Genomic DNA, 20,927 nt, shown 5'->3' on the forward strand with positions numbered 1-20,927 from the left:
ATCAGGAGAGGACACAAGTCATGTGAGGGGGTTATATACAGGAGAGGGTACAAGCCATGGGAGGGGTTATAGACAGGAGAGAATACAAGCCATGTGAGGGAATATATACAGGAGAGAATACAAGCCATGTGAGGGGTTATATACAGGAGAGGACACAAGTCATGTGAGTGGGTGATATACAGGAGAGGGTACAAGCCATGTGAGGGGGGTAAATACAGGAGAGGACACAAGCCATGTGAGGGGGTTATATACAGGAGAGGATACAAGCCATATGAGGGATTATATACAGGAGAGGACACAAGCCATGTGAGAGGGTTATATACAGGAGAAGACACAAGCCATGTGAGGGGGTTGTATACAGGAGAGGACACAAGCCATGTGAGAGGGTTATATACAGGAGAGGACACAAGCCATGTGAGGTGTTATATACAGGAGAGGATACAAGCCATGTGAGGGGGTTATATACAGGAGAGGACACAAGCCATGGGAGGGGTTATATACAGGAGAGGATACAAGCCATGTAAGGGGGTTATATACAGGAGAGGACACAAGCCATGTGATGGCGTTAAATACAGGAGAGGATACAAGCCACATGAGGGGTTTATATACAGGAGAGGACACAAGCCATGGGAGGGGTTATATACAGGAGAGGATACAAGCCATGTAAGGGGGGTTATATACAGGAGAGGATACAAGCCATGTGAGGGGGTTTTATACAGGAGAGGATACAAGCCATGTGAGCGGGTCATATACAGGAGAGGATACAAGCCATGTGAGGGGTTATATACAGGAGAGGATACAAGCCATGTGAGGGGTTATATACAGGAGAGGATACAAGCCATGTGAGAAAGTTATATACAGGAGCGGACACAAGCCATGTGAGGGGGTTATATATAGGAGTGGATACAAGCCATGTGAGGGGGTTATATACAGGAGAGGGCACAAGCCATGTGAGGGGGTTATATACAGGAGAGGACACAAGCCATGTGAGGAGTTATATATAGGAGTGGACACAAGCTATGTGAGGGGGTTATATACAGGAGTGGAAACAAGCCATGTCAGGTGTTATATACAGGAGAGGATACAAGCCATGTGAGGGGTTATATACAGAAGAGGATACAAGCCATGTGAGGGGTTATATACAGGAGAGGATACAAGCCATGTGAGAAAGTTATATACAGGAGCGGACACAAGCCATGTGAGGGGGTTATATATAGGAGTGGATACAAGCCATGTGAGGGGGTTATATACAGGAGAGGGCACAAGCCATGTGAGGGGGTTATATACAGGAGAGGACACAAGCCATGTGAGGAGTTATATATAGGAGTGGACACAAGCTATGTGAGGGGGTTATATACAGGAGTGGAAACAAGCCATGTCAGGTGTTATATACAGGAGAGGATACAAGCCATGTGAGGGGTTATATACAGAAGAGGATACAAGCCATGTGAGGGGTTATATACAGGAGAGGATACAAGTCATGTGAGGGGGTTATATACAGGAGAGGGTACAAGCCATGGGAGGGGTTATAGACAGGAGAGAATACAAGCCATGTGAGGGGTTATATACAGGAGAGGATACAAGCCATATGAGGGGGTTATATATAGGAGAGGACACAAGTCATGTGAGTGGGTGATATACAGGAGAGGACACAAGTCATGTGAGGGGGTTAAATACAGGAGAGGACACAAGCCATGTGAGGGGGTTAAATACAGGAGAGGATACAAGCCATATGAGGGATTATATACAGGAGAGGATACAAGCCATGTGAGCGGGTTATATATAGGAGAGGACACAAGCCATGTGAGGGGGTTATATACAGGAGAGGATACAAGCCATGTGAGGGGTTATATACAGGAGAGGATACAAGACATGTGAGGGATTATATACAGGAGAGGACACAAGCCATGTGAGAGGGTTATATACAGGAGAGGACACAGGCCATGTGAGGGGGTTGTATACAGGAGAGGACACAAGCCATGTGAGAGGGTTATATACAGGAGAGGAAACAAGCCATGTGAGGTTTTATATACAGGAGTGGATACAAGCCATGTGAGTGGTTATATACAGGAGAGGATACAAGCCATGGGAGGGGTTATATACAGGAGAGGATACAAGCCATGTAAGGTCGTTATATACAGGAGAGGACACAAGCCATGAGAGGGGGTTATATACAGGAGAGGACACAAGCCTAAAAAGTCGCAAAAAAAAGTGTTAAATAAGTGAAAAGTCGCATGGAGCATCTGGAAAACAAAGATACATAAGGCACTGCACAAGGGGCAGACCAAGGTGTACTTAAAAGACAACAGCAACTCGCAAAAAACGACAAAAGTTGCAAAAATGAGCCAATTTGACTAGCAGAAAGCAAGATAAATGTCCCCTGTTGTCTATATTTCTTATCACTATATAAAAATGAATATAAATGAAATAGACTTATATATAAATATATAATGATAAATATCTGAACATGGTTTGTCTAGTGATGTCAATGTGATATGATGGGGGATGTGCAGCACATAAATCATGGTCACAGTCATGAAGAATGCACAGATGGGTAAAGGAATTGGCATTTCACACAGGTGAACTCCAAAAATGTCAGCAAAATGAAGGGTTTACCAGCTGTCAGGATGTGTAGAATAAGGACTTACACCAACCAGGATAAATAGGTGTAAATGTGGAGAACTGGGGACTTCTATTACTTACCATGATAGTAGTGTCATCTGATGCACTGGCAATGACGTTATCATTGTGGGGGCACCAGTCTATATCGAGTACTGGTGCTGTGTGACCACTGACTGTGGGATGATTCTTATCCACACGTCCCGTCTAAAACAAAACAATGAAATATATGAAGTATAAAAGAAGGCATTTCGGTCTCAATATACATTTAGCTGTAGACATATCTAGAAAATCAAACCCACTACTGATGCACTTGCAGACGCATAAGTAGATTAGTATAATAGTATAATAGTATATAAGGCTGGAAGGAGACGCAAGTCCATCAAGTCCAACCTTTAACCCCTAGGGGACACAGCCTATTTTGGCCTTAAGGACGCGGCCCCATTCTTCAAATCTGACCTGTGTCACTATAAGTGGTTATAGTTTTGGAACGCTATGAGATATCCATGGGATTTTTAGATTGTTTTCTCGTGACACATTGTACTTCAAATTAGTTTAAAAATTTGGATGATATCTTTTGTGTTTAGTTATGAAAAAAAACTAAATTTGGAAAAAATTTGGAAAAATTCTTTATTTTCAACGTTCTAAATTCTCTACTTTTGATGCAGATAGTCATAGCACCCAAATAAATTCATAACTTACATTTCCCAAATGTCTGCTTTATGTTGGCATGGTTTTTTAAGATTCCACATATTTTACTAGAATGTTATGAGGCTCAGAATTTAGGTATCATTTTTCACATTTTTTGTAAAATCACCAAAACCTGTATTAGATGGACCTGCTCAACTTCTAATTGACACTGAGAGGCCTAAATAATAGCGAGACTCATAAATTACCCCATTGTGGAAACTACACACCTCAACGTATGAAAAACCACTTTTAAGAAGTTTGTTAACGCTTTACGTGTTTTATAGGGGTTAAAACAAAATGGAGGTGCAGTCTGCAAATTGTAATATTTTTTCACAATACACCCATTTTGGGTGGAAAATTAAACATTTACAATGGATTAAATAAAAAAAGGCTCCACAAAGTTTGATACCCAATTCCTCCCGAATGCACCGATACCCCAAATGTGGTGGTAACCTGTTGTATGGGCGCACGGCCGGGCATAGAAGGGAAGGAGGCGCCATCCAGATCAGATTTTCTATGTCACATTGTACAGGCTATAATTTTTTTCTTTTTTTTAATGTGGACCTATAGGGGCTTATTTCTTTTGCCACATGAGATGCACTTTTCTGGTACGTAATTTAGGGGAATCTATAGCTAATTGGTGAGATTTAATTAACTCTTTGTTGGTGGAGGAAATGAAAATCATCACTTTTCAGGAAGATTTTTATGGGGTTTTTTTTTTGCCCGTTTACCATACCATAAAAATAGTATATTATTTTTATTCTATGAGTCGCCACGATTACAAAAAGACCTCATTTATATAGATTTTTTATTTTTTTCCCATTTTTACTGCATAAAAAGTAATTTGGCAAAAATGTTGTTAATTTTAGCATCACCGTCTTTCATATGCATAACTTTTTTATTTTTTGCCTCACAAATCTGTTTAAGGGCTTATTTTTTGCGAGAAGGATTGTTCTTTTTAGTGGTCTTATTTTAGAGTGCATAACATTTTTTAAATCCCTTTTTAGAGCATTTTTATAGGGTATTAATTGAAAATGATCTTTTTTATGGAGCTTTTTTTTGTTTTGTTTTTTACGGGGTTCACTTTGCGGAACTAATAACGATTCTGTTTTATTATGCAGATTGTTACGGACGCAGGGATACCAAATATGTGGGGGTTTTGTGTATTTTATTCAATTGTACTGAATAAAAACCAATTTGGAGAAAATCTTGTTCATTTTAGCATCACCATCTTTTCATATGCATAACTTTTTTATTTTTCGGCTGACAAATCTGGTTAGGGGCTTATTTTTTGCGAGAAGAGTTGTTCTTTTTAGTGGGCTTATTTTGGAGTGCATAACATTTTTTAAATTACTTTTTAGAGCATTTTTTGATAAGGTATTAATTAAAAATTATCTTTTTTCGGAACGTTTTTGCGTTTTTTTTCTACGGCGTGTACCGTGCGGGTCCAGTAACGATTCTGTTTTATTATAAAGATTGTTACGGACGCGGCAATACCAAATATGCGGGGTTTTTTGTGTTTTTGTGTTTTTTATACTTTATTAAGTGTTTTTATGGGAAAGTGACATTTTAGGGGCTTATATTTTTATGTATTTATTTTTTATTTATTATAATGTGTAGTGTTAAGTGTTTTTGCATATTTTTACTTCTACATACTTGAACTTAAACCAGTGATGCTCTGATCACTGGTTTAAGTTCAATACACTGCTCTACAATACTATTTTATTGTAGAGCAGTGTAAACTGTCTGAGCAAGCTTGCGCATGCTCAGACAGTTTACAGCCAGACCCGGAAGGGGTCTGGCTGCCATGGAGACTGGGCAGCTCCGGGGCACATGCCAGTCCTCGGAGCTGCCCAGAAGTGGATCGGATCCCCCGGTAAGCGGCACGGGGGATCCGATCCACAGCGCAAACACCCTTACACGCCGCGGTCATGTTTGACCGCGGCGAGTAAGGGGTTAACACCCGCGATCGGAGCCGGCTCCGATCGCGGGTGTTAGCGCAGGCTGTCAGCTGTACTAGACAGCTGACAGCCGCTGCTTCTGGTACCGGCTCCGTTCGTGAGCCGGTGCCAGAAGCAGGACGTTATAGAACGTCCCCGTGCGCTAAGCATCTAGCGCCGGGGACGTACTATAACGTCCTGGTGCGCCTAGGGGTTAAGAATTAAATAAATGTTTTATCCCCATAACCTGTGATATTTTTTCTCTCCAGAAAGTCATCCAGGCCTCTCTTGAACATGTACATAGAGTCGGCCATAACAACCTCCTGCGGCAGAGAGTTCCACAGTCTCACTGCTCTTACAGTAAAGAACCTTTGTCTATGTTGATGGTAGAATCGCCTCTCCTCTAGGCGTAGAGGATGCCCCCTTGTCCTGGTCACAGGCCTAGGTATAAAAGATCTTTGGAGAGGTCCTTGTACTGTCCGTTCAGGTATTTGTACATTGTAATGAGGTCTCCCCTCAGTCGTCTTTTTTCTAAACTGAATAATCCCAAATTTTTTTATCTGTCAGTGTATTTTAGTTCCCCCATTCCCCTTATAATCCTGGTTGCTCTCCTCTGCACCCGTTCCAGCTCTACTATATCCTTTTTATACACTGGTGCCCAAAATTGTACACAATATTCCATGTGTGGTCTGACCAGGGATTTGTATAAGGGCAGAACTATGTCTTTATCATGAGAATCTATTCCTCTCTTGATACATCCCATTATTTTATTTTCTTTAGCAGCAGCCGCCTGGCTCTGGTCACTAAAATTAAGTTTACCATCCACCAATACCCCCAAGTCCTTTTCAGCTTCAGTTTTACTAAGTAATTGACCGTTTAGAACATAATTATACTTTTTGTTTCCATGGCCCAAGTGCATAACTTTACATTTATCTACATTAAACCTCATCAACCATTTCTCTGCCCACTCCTCAAGCTTCCACATATCCCTCTGTAATGCTAAACTATCGACCTCAGTATTTATTACTTTACACAGCTTAGTATCATCTGCAAATATTGAAACTTGACTGTGTAAACCCACTACAAGGTCATTAATAAAAATATTAAAAAGAAGTGGCCACAATACTGACCCCTGTGGCACTCCACTGGTAACATCAACCCAATCTGAGAATGTGCCATTAATGACGACCCTCTGTTTTCTATCACTAAGCCAATTACTTACCCAAATACACAGATTTTCTCCTATTCCCAGCAGTCTCATTTTATATACCAACCTTTTATGTGGCACGGTGTCAAATGCCTTTGAGAAGTCCAGATATACAACATCCACAGCGTCCCCCAGATCCAGTCTTGAACTTACCTCCTCGTAGAAACCAATCAGATTAGTCTGACAGGACCGATCTCTCATAAATCCATGCTGACGCTGGGTTATAAGGTTGTGCACAGTGAGATACTCCAGGATAGCATCTCTGATAAACCGCTCAAATATTTTCCCCACCACAGCAGTTAGACTCACGGGTCTGTAGTTTCCAGGATCACTATTTGATCCTTTTTTGTATATTGGTACCACATTTGCTATGCGCCATTCCTGTGGAACATAACCAGTCCTAAGTGAATCTTCAAATATTAAAAATAACGGTCTGTCTATCACCATACATAAATCATGCAGAACCCGGGGGTGTATGCCATCTGGCCCAGGTGATTTATCTATCTTAGTGGTTGCAAGGTGGCGCCGTACCTCTTCCTGGGTTAAACTGTTGACATTATAAAAAGAATTAACATTATTCCTCATTGTGTCTTCCACCAGGGGATTTTCCTGGGTAAAGACAGTTGAGAAGGTGACATTCAGTAGATTGGCCCTTTCCTCATCTCCTTCCACCATGACCCCTATGTTATTTCTAAGGGGACCCACACTCTCTGTTTTTAGTTTCTTATCATTTATATACTTGAAAAAAAATTTGGGATTATTTTTGCTCTCCCTGGCAATTTTTCTCTCAGTCTCTATTTTTGCGGCCTTTATCTGCTTTTTACAGGATTTATTTTTCTCTCTATAATTCTGTAATGCCTCATCGCTCCCTTCACGTTTTAGCACCTTAAACGCTTTATCTTTTTCGCTTATTGCTTTCCTTACAAGACTAGTTAGCCACATAGGGTTTTTCTTGTTCCTCTTATGCTTTTTCCCATAAGGTATGTGTTTCTCACAGGACTTTTTCAGAATATATGAGAAAAAGTCCCATTTTTGGGGGGAGCTTTTGTCTTTGAGAACATTATCCCAGTCTATGCCTTTAAGGTCTTCCCTTAGTTGCTGAAAATTTGCCCTCCTGAAGTTTAGAGTGTTGGTTGCCCCTTCACTAACGCTCTTAGTAAAGCGTAATACAAAATCAATGATATTATGATCACTATTCCCCAGGTTCCCCCCAACCTGTAGTTTTGATACCCTATCAGGTCTGTTGGTAAGGATAAGGTCCAGCAGTGCCCCCCCTCGTTTTGGCTCCAGGACTAGTTGCGACAGGTAATTGTCTTTTGATGTTGACAAGAACCTGCTGCCTTTGAAGGACCTGCAGGTTTCTGCCCCCCAGTCAATATCTGGGTAATTGAAGTCCATTTCACTTATCAGCATTTCCTCTGCTGCCTCCTTTATATTTGGAGCCTTATAACAAACCCCTAGTAATGTTTTATTATTCTTTTTCCCTCCCCTTATCTCCACCCATAGGGAGTCCAATGAAGATTATCTCACTGGTCTGACATAGGTTTCTGCTATTATTATGGACACCAAAAACATGTTTCTAGGAACTATAGAGAAATAACAAAATATGGCCATCTGAAGCTCCTTTCTCTGTAATCTCAGCTTGACTCATCTCTGGCAAAAAGTGACTGTTCTCAGCTCATTTGCATATGTTTTTGGAGGGGTTTTTTTCTTTTTAACTAGTAAGATTTCAGATAAAACAGGCATTGGGGGATATTATCAGAGCTTCTACGCACACTTGCTATTGTTTTCCCCAATCAACTACCTTTACGCCGGGGGGGTGGGGGGGCGTGGAGGGGCGTGAAGGGGGGATTTGCCGTCCTGGGGGGCGTTGCGGATTTGGGGATCCTCTGCCATTCTTCATTGCAGATCCTCTCCAGTTCCCTCAGGTTGGATGGTGAACGTTGGTGGATGCCATTTTCAAGTCTCTCCAGAGATGTTCAATTGGGTTTAGGTCAGGGCTCTGGCTGGGCCAGTCAGGAAAAGGTCACAGAGTTGTTCTGAAGCCTCTGCTTTGTTATTATAGTTGTGTGCTTAGGGTCATTGTCTTGTTAGAAAGTGAACCTTCGGCCCAGTCTGAGGTCCAGAGCACTCTGGAAGAGATTTTCATCCATGTTACCTCTATACTTGGCTGCATTGAAGGTGAAGTGTTACAGAAAAGGGTCTGGATACGTATGATCATGTGATTAATCAGTTTTTCTTATTTAATAAATTAGAAAAAATATCTATATAAATATATAAATAATTGGTAAAAGAGAAAATTGGAACAGCCACAACAACAAGACTGCAGGAGTTTGAAAGCATAGCAGGAACAAAGAGGAAGACAGAAGTGTCAGTGGGCACAGAAAATGTTCCAGGACATGCAGGGGTTGGAAGGGTGGTGTCCTAGTATAGGCTCTAAAGAGTGAAAAACAATCTCCAGAGTCAGACTCTGGAAAAAGTGAGTTCTCCAATAGCTCTGCTAGGACTTCCTGACACATTTCTATTGTTTGCTACATGAGGTCATTCATATTGGAAGTACAGGATCAGCAGTCCCTCAGTCTGTACAGAGAAGCTCTTCAATCCTTCCCGAGAGGTGGAATGTAGGATAATGACTGGGTCAAGGACATTACCAGTGACCTGGGGAGTTAATGATAATACATTCTTGAGCTATATTAAGATCGGTGTTCATGGGAGGGAGGACGATGTCCGTACTCACTCACTTATTCATTCCATTTAGATCTCACCGCATTGATCCATGTTAAACCCTGTAGCCTAGCACACAGATCTACTGCATGGAACACATGGAATTATTCCCTGGCTTTTTATAGACCTCTGTACACAGGATAATATGCTGTATCATATTCGTTGCATTAGTTAACGTGTCTGATTTAAAGGGCATTTACCACCAGGATAAAGGACTGTATGCAAATGAGCTTGATGGGCTCCAGGCTGCACAGGTGTTAATGAAGCCAATAATGGAACCATAACGACCAGGAGAAGATAACCTCATTTGGATACTATTAAAGTACTTCTACCATCAGACTGTCTGATGGTAGATTCCTATTACTGACCTGAAAGTTTTCATAAACCATGCTGGGACCTGGTCAGTTATATGTAACATGACCTTAAATAACATCACCCTGGTCACATGACATGATGTGGCCAATGATGTAACAGAGCTCTCTCAATGTTCCACACAGCAGCATATTCTAGCAGTGAAGCCTTTCAATCAGGAACAAGGAGGCAGAGCAATGCAAGTAAAATTTACCATGCAGGACTCACTTAGTGTGGTTGGACTCACATCAGGTGAGTTGCATATAAGTTGCTTTTTAGCTAGTGTGAAAAAGTTATTAGAGCCAGAAGATGGCGGAAATGTTTTTTTTGTCCTACACATTGGTTTAATTTTTGAAAATGTATTAAATACAATACCTATAAATAACCTATAAATACCTATAAATAACCTATATAAATTACCTATATAAATTTGGTATCATTGTGAGCATACATAACCAAAGTATAAAGCAGACGTTTTATTTGGAGCGCACAGTGAAAGTCGTAAAACTGAGCCCACAAGAAAATGACGCAAATGCGTTTTTTAGCTAATTTTACTTCATTTAGAATTTTTTCCAGCTTCCCAGTACACGGCATGGAATAATAAATAATGTCACTGATAAGTAAAATTTGTTATGCAAAAAATAAGCCCTACACAGAAAAATGAAAAAGTTATGGATTTTTGAAGATGGAGAGAGCGAAAAATGAACGAAAAAACCCTGCATCCTTAAGGGTTATTTACTATGGGTTATTGGATAATGGGCCCCCAAAATAATTTTATGTGGTGGGCATAAGCACTTCGGTTCAATGCTTTATGCATATATTGTAGCTAGAGATCATACAGCTCTTATTTTTTTTACATTTTGTAAGTTGTTGATGTTGATCATGAGCTACAGAATTCCGATATTGCATAGTTTTATATCAAGGGGTTCAGATCAGATCACCAAACATTATTAGCAATTATTAACAATGCCATTATATGGTTACCCGACAACACTTATCTCTTAGAAAACCAGTGAATTGATTTTTCCCTTCCGAAGAGAAAGTTTTTGGTGTCCACACAACGGAATCATAATCTGATTTGGACCCAGAATGACCTGTGACACCCAGATGACAGAAGAAGTCCGGCTTCTCACACCCCATTAAACCCATGCTCTTGGCAGGGGAAGTTTCCACGATTGTATACATGTCCCCTGTGGTGACTGTCTTATTAGCAGGTCTCTACTCTGGATCTATGACCTTCATATGCAATCACATATTCCAGAGTTATCTGCATGACCCAACCCATGATATACAATCCTCCACTGCAACCCATAAAACTATATTATCAAGCTATTCCATCCCTTTCTAATTCACCATGTTACACTAACCATGGACAGACCATGGACTATGGATCCATGCAGTGTTCATCACACTTTTCCGAAATATCACTTTTTTACATAATAAATATAATAAAATAATAATGGTATATAAACAGGGCTGTACAGATAACTGTGTATATGTACAAATAAAACAACACACAGTCCAACACACCACGAGTATGGTAGATCAAGTCTAAGAGTGGATGCACAACTCCTACAAACCCGATCAAGTTTGGACGATCAATATTCTAAGAAACATATATAAGAGGCAGCATTTTGGCAAATTCCAAGTGATTTTATTCACCCATGCCAATGTAAAGTGCAACATTTCAGCTCAACAATAGAAAACATAAAATAAAACAAGAGTAATGAAATAGTCATCAGTTAAAGCAGTGAATAAGGGAGTGTACACACAGTGATGTCACAGTACAGGGATAATACACACAGTGATGTCACAGTACAGGGATAATACACACAGTGATGTCACAGTACAGGGATAATACACACAGTGATGTCACAGTACAGAGATAATACACACAGTGATGTCACAGTACAGGGATAATACACACAGTGATGTCACAGTACAGAGGTAATACACACAGTGATGTCACAGTACAGGGATAATACACACAGTGATGTCACAGTACAGGGATAATACACACAGTGATGTCACAGTACAGAGATAATACACACAGTGATGTCATAGTACAGGGATAATACACACAGTGATGTCACAGTACAGGGGTAATATACACACAGTGATGTCATAGTACAGAGATAATACACACAGTGTCACAGTACAGAGATAATACACACAGTGATGTCACAGTACAGGGATAATACACACAGTGATGTCACAGTACAGGGATAATACACACAGTGATGTCACAGTACAGAGATAATACACACAGTGATGTCACAGTACAGGGATAATACACACAAAGTCACAGTACAGGGATAATACACACAGTGATGTCACAGTACAGGGATAATACACACAGTGATGTCAACGTACAGGGATAGTACACACAGTGATGTCACACTACAGGTATAATACACACAGATATGTCACAGTACAGGGATAATGCACACAGTGATGTCACAGTACAGGGATAATACACACTGTGACGTCACAGTACAGGGATAATACACACAGTGATGTCACAGTGCAGGGATAATACACACAGTGATGTCACACTACAGGTATAATACACACAGATATGTCACAGTACAGGAATAATGCACACAGTGATGTCACAGTAAAGGGATAATACACACAGTGATGTCACAGTACAGGGATAATACACACAGTGATGTCACCGTACAGGGATAGTACACACAGTGATGTCACACTACAGGTATAATACACACAGATATGTCACAGTACAGGGATAATGCACACAGTGATGTCACAGTACAGGGATAATATACATAGTGATCGTACTATACAGAGATAATGCACACAGTGATGTCACAGTATAGGGATAATACACACAGTGAAGTCATAGTACTAAGATAATGCACACACTGATATCACGCTGTGTATTATCCCTGTTCTGGGACATTACTGTGTGTATTATTCCTGTACTGTGACATCATTGTGTGCATTATCACTTTAATGTGACATCGCAGTGCCCATTGTGAGAGGGAGAAGGCCTATTGCAAATTGAGCTATAGGTTCTATAGATAGGACTCTATGTGTAATCTGCTTACCCGCCTGCAATATAACATAGTTATAAAAAAAAACAGAATTTATTGCCTTCAAAGATGAATAAAAATGTCATTAGTCAACAAGTAACAAGTCTTTTATCGACATAAAATGTCCTCTGAAAAACAAATGCTGCCAAACAGGGGTGTAACTAGGAGAGGCAGGGCCCTCTAGCGTGACCCTTAGTAAATGAGCCCCATTCTGCCTTTTTTCTGCTCTTGCTCCTGTACTGAGCAGTGTGTCTTAAAAGCTCCAGAGTTCTGTCCAATTGAGAATGATAAGGAAACTAACAATTAGTCTTTCAATACCTAAAGAATATTTCCCTTGATGTTTCAGCTCTCTAAGGGGATTCAACTATCCATGGACTGTCTGTAAAAGTCATTAGACATTTTATCAGGTTTCTTTATTGCGTATTATTGCATATTATTTGTGTACTGGTGGAGAAAATCTCTTCCCTTGGATCATATTCACACCATTGGCCAATGCGGTTACCTCCCTTCCTCTCCCTTTCTCCGTGCACCAGTTTGAAGGACTTCTTATGGGGTGTTCAGTGCATCATAAGAGCTGACCATATTTGTATTGTTTTCCATGTAAATACAATCAATTTTTTGTTTGCATATTACAAAGCTACTTGTTTTCACTTGTACTAATGATTCATGCAACATTTGTTGAAAAGTTAGCCAGAAATGGAGAACCTCACCAAAAAGTCAAGTTTCAGCAGCAACTCGGTGAGCATTGACTATCTGGCTTGTGGAATGTTTTTATTTTTACTTGGTCGACATTTTCTTTCTCCGGTGGGAATCTGGCCCGTTATACACACCATGGGGCAGATTTATCAAGCAGTCTGAAAGTCAGAATATTTCCAATTGCCCATGGCAACCAATCACAGCTCCCCTTTAAAATATTCATGAGCACTGGTAAATGAAAGCTGAGCTGTGATTGGTTGCCATGGGCAACTGGAAATATTCTGACTTTCAGACTGCTTGATAAATCTGCCCCCATAACTTTATATAGCTGTACGATCAGCACCAGTTTGCTTCGCTGCCGGTTGCACTAGAGCTACAGTCCTACCCCAGACGTCACCTTTGTGTTATGCTCTCCTCAGGGAAGATCACTATAAATAGTTTGAGTTCCTTGAACTTTCCTGCAATTTAGGCTTTGAAACTGAACCTGTTACATACAAGGCGCTGTACTATGAGAAGTACTAGAGGGGCTTCTTACATTGCTGATGTGCTGTCCTAGTGGAAGGTGAAGAGTATTTTGGCAATAGAAATGTCTACACCGAGCTCCTTGATCATTGGAGGACAGAGAGTTCATTTAGCCCTGTGTACGATTAGCTTGTCTCAGCAAGGCCTGAAACTTCCATGATGATGGCTCTACACGAATGGCCATACAATCTATTTAATATTAATAACTGTTATCTCAGATACAATAATTTCATTATTGTGTGCCAGCCTATGATAAAGTCCTTGCTGCTCCAGCATACAACTCTATGCCAGGCCTTGTCTTGGGTAGAATTGCACCACAACCGGCGAACTTTCACTCATGAAAGAGAAAGTTTCCTAGTAGTTGTGATTATTTCAGAAAACTAGCCTACAAGTCCTAATAAATCTCCCCCTCTATTTACATACATCAAATAATACACAGTCATATAAAACACTTTTCCACCCAAAATATCATTTCCACCCCTATCTCTAACTTGGACTACTCACAGGGGGTCCGAAGACTACACCAATAAACAATTGATTGAGCCTAACAACAAAAAATATTAAAACTAGTAAAGTTCTTTTATGGTAATCTTATTACAAAAATTTTTTTATAAAAATAAAATATAAATATAAAACAGCCCTTCTTTGCATATAAAACTACGTAGAAAAACAGAGACAACTCGTGATGGCGTCTCCACAGAATTAACCAACAATATTCAACCGTTTTAGGGCAAATACTCAGCCCTGCATTGATTGGCTGTTTGGCCAACATCATAACAAGGGAGAAAGGAGTCTAAAGCAGTTGGCTTCATGTTCTTTATCGTGTCAGAAAGCTGCATCTACAGCTACTGCTTTAATAGTGGTATTAACCTCTTAATGACTTATAATACTAGTATGTCACCAGTCCATTAAGGGTGTATGGAGAGGGCTCATGGGCTGAGACCTCTTCATATAAGCCTGGTGTCTGTAGCGTATTTCAGCAAATACCCATAAATAACACCCATGATCGGTGCTGGCACTCATTTCTGGTGTTAACCCTTTATGAGGGCACACTTATAGATCTATAGCAAATTCACCATAAACAGCATTACAGAATTATTGACCAAGAATTATCAACAAAGCTTCAGTACAGACACCTTACAGCTGATAATTGTAGTCTGGGACTTTAGTAAAGCTTCCAGAGAGCTTCACCAGAGGTCACAGTGGGTAGAGGGGTCCGTCTTTAACTAGGGGTCGTCTGTAAGTCAGGTGTTCTTAAGTAGGGGACCGCCCATGATTAAAAAAATTTAATTAACCTGAAAGTTCAAATCAATCACCTTTACCTAGGTCTGATATAAAAATAAAATCATAACAATGTTTTTAAATGGTATCTTGTATCACAAATATCACATCTATCAAAATATAAAAATTGTACCTTATATACTCGAGTATAAGCTGAGGTACCCAATTTTACCACAAAAAATGGGAAAACTTATTGACTCAAGTATAAGCCTAGGGAGGGAAATGTAGTACACTAGTCTCCCCTTATTAATGAAATGTCCACAGCACCCCCTCCAATTAAAATGTCCAGCAGAGCCTTCTCATAGCCCCCCCTCATCAATGAAATCTCCAGTAGTCTCCCCTCATTAATAAAATGTCCATAGCAGAGCACCTCCATCAATAAAATGTCCAGAAACAGAGCCCACAAGAAAATTGTGTTTTTCATTCACTAATTTCATTGGATTTGGATTTTTTCTTCTTTCCAGTACACAGCACGGAATATTAAATACTGTCACCATGAATGAAGGGGCAGTTCAAGAAGCAAAAGTGGTCTTCTCCTTAATGCCTCTCGCCCCTCCTGACTCATCCCCCCCTCCCCTCCTCCTGACTCATCCCCCCCTCCCCTCCTCCTGACTCATCCCCCCCTCCCTTCCTCCTGACTTATCCCCCCCCCCTCCCCTCCTCCTGACTTATCCCCCCCCCCCTCCTCCTGACTCATCCCCCTCCTCTCCCCTCCTCCTGACACATCCCCTCTCCCTAAGCCCCGCCCCCCAAATTCACTGGAATGATACAGATGTATAACAAAGGCAATTTTAAAATGAATATGGCAGAGGCTAATGTCACCATGTAAAATGACCTTCCTGATGACAGAATCTCTTTAAAGTGAACAGGACTCAGCTGCAATACAGCCCATGGACACCTCAAAGTTTTGGTCCATGCAGGTCATTGAAGTTTTGGGTACTAAACCCAAGACTGAGCCTGGACTTCCGCAATAAGTTTGGGTTTGTGTCCAGCATTTAGGCTCATCCCCACCGGTAACCCCTGTGATCGCTGCTGCCACCCACTATGGGTGTTAACACTTTAAATGGCGCTGGTTACCCAAACCGAACTTTAATTCAATGCCAAGCACAGCAAACCCAAACGGGTCCACTCATCATTAAATCTAATCACTAAATCTATCAGATTATATCATATATCAATATATCATCATAGACATAGCTTCTTTCCATGCATTGCTATTATAATGTAACTTACCTTAGCTAATGGTAACACGATAAAGGCCCCTCCACCGCTAGATTCCACAATGATGGCCAAGAATTTAGGATTTACAGCACAGAAAGAACTGTCCCAAGTTAACTTTGATACCCGGATATCTTCATACATTTGGTCTGCTTTTACAGGCTGGCCAAAAATGTGCCTGAATTTGCTCTGGCGCACCACTCGTCGGCTCATTGTGGAAACGCTGTAAAATCAAAAGATAAATAAAAGATTATTATTAATTGTAGTGTTATAAATGTACAAAACGTGACAATATAAACAACTATATTGTAGTTGGTATTTCAACCATTAAATATTAGTTTTTAGCTTCTCTGACCTGGTGTGTCCATACAATAGATGGACAGACATTGGAATAGCCACCATGATAGTGCTACATTTCCCATTAATGGGTAGAAGGAGATACAGCTATCCTCCATGATAACAGGTGACCATCTGGGGTGACAGACAATACTTCAAGGAGGAAACAAGAAGCCATACTTCATCCATATTAAGTTGATTGAACATTCAGGATTTGTAAATGTAACAGAGTTGAGGAACCCACTAAGGCCGCCGGGACAGGGATATAGAAGGGGATTGTGGCGCACACGATCTGATTTTGCCGCAATCGCGTCAGCTTCCATGTGACACAAATCGGGGGGTGGGCCGCCGGAGGATCCGACGGATGCAGACAAACCGCGGGATTAAACTTCAAAACTGTGTCACAAGCCAAGCACTTACATGCAGCGGAAGAAGATGGTGAACACCGGCGGACCTGAGCAGGGAAGCGACAGATGCAGGATATTGGGCGCACGGTCTTAGTGAATCGCGGCAGCTGTGCATTCTCGTCAGGGAACGCACCTTGGGAAACGCACATGGATGGGTAAATCTGTCCCAGTGAGTTTGTTTGAAAAAAAGTTGATTGTGTACAACAGGCCTAAATTCCTTGTATTAACCCAAGACCAACCTTAATCAGCATTTTCATACTTGACCATGTTTGTTGCAAATCATAAGCAATTCTATAACCTAGAGAGCCTATGCCCTAATTCTGCTTGTGACCATTCAGAAATACTAAAGGTGTTGTCAACTTTCAGCAAATAATTGATATTGTTTGTGTAATGAAAAGTTATACATTTTTCCAATATATTGGGGCAGAGTTACTTACCCGGTTCATTTGCGATCCAGCGGCGCGTTCTCTGCGGTGGATTCGGGTCCAGCCGGGATTCATTAAGGTAGTTCCTCCGACGTCCGCCAGGTGGCACTGCTGCGCTGAAGAGCATCGGAACGCACTCAAGTTCACCAGCCTATTCCTAGTGAAGGTAAGTGCAAACTCTGCAACACATTTTTTGTTTTAAATGCGGCGGTTTTTCCAAATCCGTCGGGTTTTTTCGTTCGGCCACGCCCCCCGATTTCCGTCGGATATTTTCGGGGTAACACGTCGGGAAAACGCGAATCGGGCCCTTAGTAAATGACCCCCATTGTCTCCATCAATTCCTCACTGTTTTCTAGATCTCTTTTTGCTGTCATTCTATAGGAAGCTTCACTGTTTACTTTGTGTGGATATAAACCGCCATGTGATGTCACACAGGTGCATGGCTCGTTATATCCCTGGTCATGTGATGTAACACAGGTGCATTGCTCACAGAGAAATATCAGAGCTGCATAATATAACGTGACGGGCACCTGTGTGACATCAAATTTTCAGGGCCTGGTTTAGATCATTACACAAACAATATCAATTATTTGCTGAAAGTGGACAAAACCTTTAAGCCAGTCACAGGCCTTGGCAACCAAGCATTCAGACTAGGCCGGGTTAGATCCTTTAGACCTTGTCCACAATATTTCTGTGGTAGTTTTTGTTCATTTTTAACTCAAAATTAGTAATGTCTATTAATATTTTAGTATATTAAATTAATACTAGTCCAATCTTACTTCCAAACCCTAAAAACATCTTTCCTGTACATGCAAAAATGGCAGAACTATGGATCGGAAACTTTTACTGCTTCCTCCTACCTCTACCTACACACATCTAATGCTTTATGGAAAAACATAATACACAATGAAAACCATCTTGAAGCCTTGATCCCGGAGATCAGCGTCTACATACTGAACTGTAAAATCTGCTAAGACATTTTAGCATGTCTTGTACTTTAATACAATGTAATGTACTCCCGGAAAACCCTTAAGAGATTTCCGTGGTACAGATTAATGTACAAAATAAAATAAATAGGTCTATTGTCTGGATGATCTGCTTAGAGAAGAACAAGCAGTGATGACAGAATAATAAAACTACGTAATTCTACAGTCACATTTCATCCCATCTGATTTGAATTAAGTGGGACCATCATTTGTTTTTAAAGGAAATCTACCATAGAAATTAAATAGGACCTGTCAGCCATAGCTGCTTACTAAAGTGAGCAGCTCCTAGTGTTATCTCTGATGCAGCAGTGATACTCTGCTAGCGTTATCGGAACCCTCCGCTTTGAGCGTGGTCCGGTGTATTCATGAGGGGGTGGTCCGAGGTGCTGAAAGGGACACCGTGAGGGACACTTACTCATAGATCCAGGTAACAAGCCCGTGGTAATCTTTATTTTTATCCATGGCCTCCTTTTTTTTTTTAAATAAACTTTTATAATGATGCTAATGAGCTACAAAGGATCTGGTGTTTCCAGAGCCCATCAGTGTTGTAGCTTCACAGGCTGTTACAATGAGCAGAGCAGGTCTCCCCTCCCCCTGCACCTCCTGCTGATGCTAGATCACACAGGCAGAGGGAGGAGGAAGAGAATAGGGCGCCAGAGGTGGCACTCAGAGCCCTTTCTGTGGGCACTCAAGCCATCGCCCCAATTTCACCAAACAGGACCAAATCTACCAAATCTTCCAGCAGTCCCAAGCAACTTAAGGGATGCTGCTCTCAGCACTATTTTAAAGCGACAAATTCATTGGCTGTTTGAAACTGCGGGAAAAGTGAAAAGGTGTTGAAAGAAGTGCATTATCTTTGGAGGTCCTCCTGCTGCACCCACCGTTCTTCCTGGAGAGAAGCTACAATGATGGTCTGAACTTATTTGCCCACCTTCTTTAAACTGTATTGGTGGCCTTAGGAGAGCCAATACAATTGAATGATGTGGAAGAACAGGTAGCAATAAGTTACTGCTTGAAATTCCATCTTGGAACTTCATGGTAAATAAGTGGATTTGGTTGTAGTTTGGGCACTCGGTCTCTAAAAGGTTTGCCATCACTGGAATAGGGGGTTGGGTGAGACATGTAAATATTACTCTCTTCACTACACCAGATCAGTAGGACAGCAAATAAGTTTTTGGGAACTTATATGACTTCAGGGTACAGGTACTGCAGTTACTTCTTTACATTCTACAGCTATACTCCTATACTAAGGTTTGATGGTCAAATACAGTCATTACTATCATTAAGGGGGAAGATGGTAGAAAGATAATGGGGGTCATTTACTAAGGGCCCGATTCTCGTTTTCCCGATGTGTTACCCAAATAATTCCGATTTGCGCTGATTTTCCCTGAATTGCCCCGGGATTTTGGCGCACGCGATCGGTTTGTGGCGCATCGGCGCTGGCATGCACGCAACAGAAATCGGGGGCGTGGCCGAACGGTAACCCGACCGATTCGGAAAAAAACGCCGCATTTATAAAAAAAAATTGGTCGTACGGGCCATACTCACATGCACCACGATGAAGACGATGAACTCCGGGGCACCTCGGTGGACTTCGGTGCAGCAGCGCAGGTCGCTGGAAGACCCGAACGCTCCTCAGAGAAGCCGCCGCTGGAACGCGAATGGACCGGGTAAGTAAATGTGCCCCAATGTATTCATAGTCAGGTGAAAAAGTAAGGAAATACAATGGATTTTTTTTAATTGGATGAACGTTTACAGATTCCTATTTATGCCTTAGTGATCAATTCCCATTGATGACGTTTAGCACCTTATCTGTTTTTTCTGATTTATCAGAATTCCTTCACTACATAAAACTGCGTTCTGCTATATTACAGAGGATTTCTGGATTACTCCTTGGGATAGCACCCAGATGCTGTTTTTTTCTATTGTCTACATAAAACTGAAGATACATATTTATGCGCACTAAGGCCAAGATTCCTATCTGGGAGCCTCATTGCCCTGTATTCACTTGTGCAGATGACTAATTGTATGACCTTACAGAACCAACGCTCCTACACACATCACTGTATCAGAATTCCAGCAATGTGTCTAACAAGTTCTCAGGTCATCTGGGTCCAATAACAGAGTCTAATAAAACTTTACAAACCATTCAGACCTACAATCTAAAATATAAAGCCTAGTGTGTGTGTATGTATGTAGTTATGTATGTATGTCCGCTCTCTGTGACTCAGGGAACGTTAAAGGTTTTGAGTCAAAACTTTCACTCCACACTTGCCAAAATCCACTTGTTAACCACCATATACAGGAGCCATTGTCTGCTGCTGATGTGGCAGTTGGAAGCTGAGCCTTCATTGGTTGCTGTTCTGCCACAGGTCATTAACATGAGCTCTGAGCTGTGATTGGTTACTGTAGGCAATGTGCATAATACAGTTTATGTGTGAGATAAGATGGATAGAGACAGACAGTCCC

General features: G+C 41.2%; 1 protein-coding gene across 2 annotated transcripts in view; it reads right to left on the reverse strand.

Annotated features, from left to right (window-relative positions):
* Positions 1 to 20,927, reverse strand: part of CORO6 (coronin 6) — a 64,027-nt gene that overhangs the window by 29,610 nt on the left and 13,490 nt on the right. For both annotated transcript variants that reach the window (XM_072138340.1, XM_072138338.1), the window contains exons 2-3: positions 16,320 to 16,527; positions 2,704 to 2,826 (exon numbers count right to left, since the gene is read on the reverse strand). In XM_072138340.1, the coding sequence (XP_071994441.1) occupies positions 2,704 to 2,826; positions 16,320 to 16,517 (321 nt within the window). In that variant the 5' untranslated portion in view covers positions 16,518 to 16,527. The remainder of the gene's footprint in view (positions 1 to 2,703; positions 2,827 to 16,319; positions 16,528 to 20,927) is intronic.

This window comes from Engystomops pustulosus, chromosome 2 (assembly GCF_040894005.1).
Source record: "Engystomops pustulosus chromosome 2, aEngPut4.maternal, whole genome shotgun sequence".
NCBI lineage: Eukaryota > Metazoa > Chordata > Amphibia > Anura > Leptodactylidae > Engystomops > Engystomops pustulosus.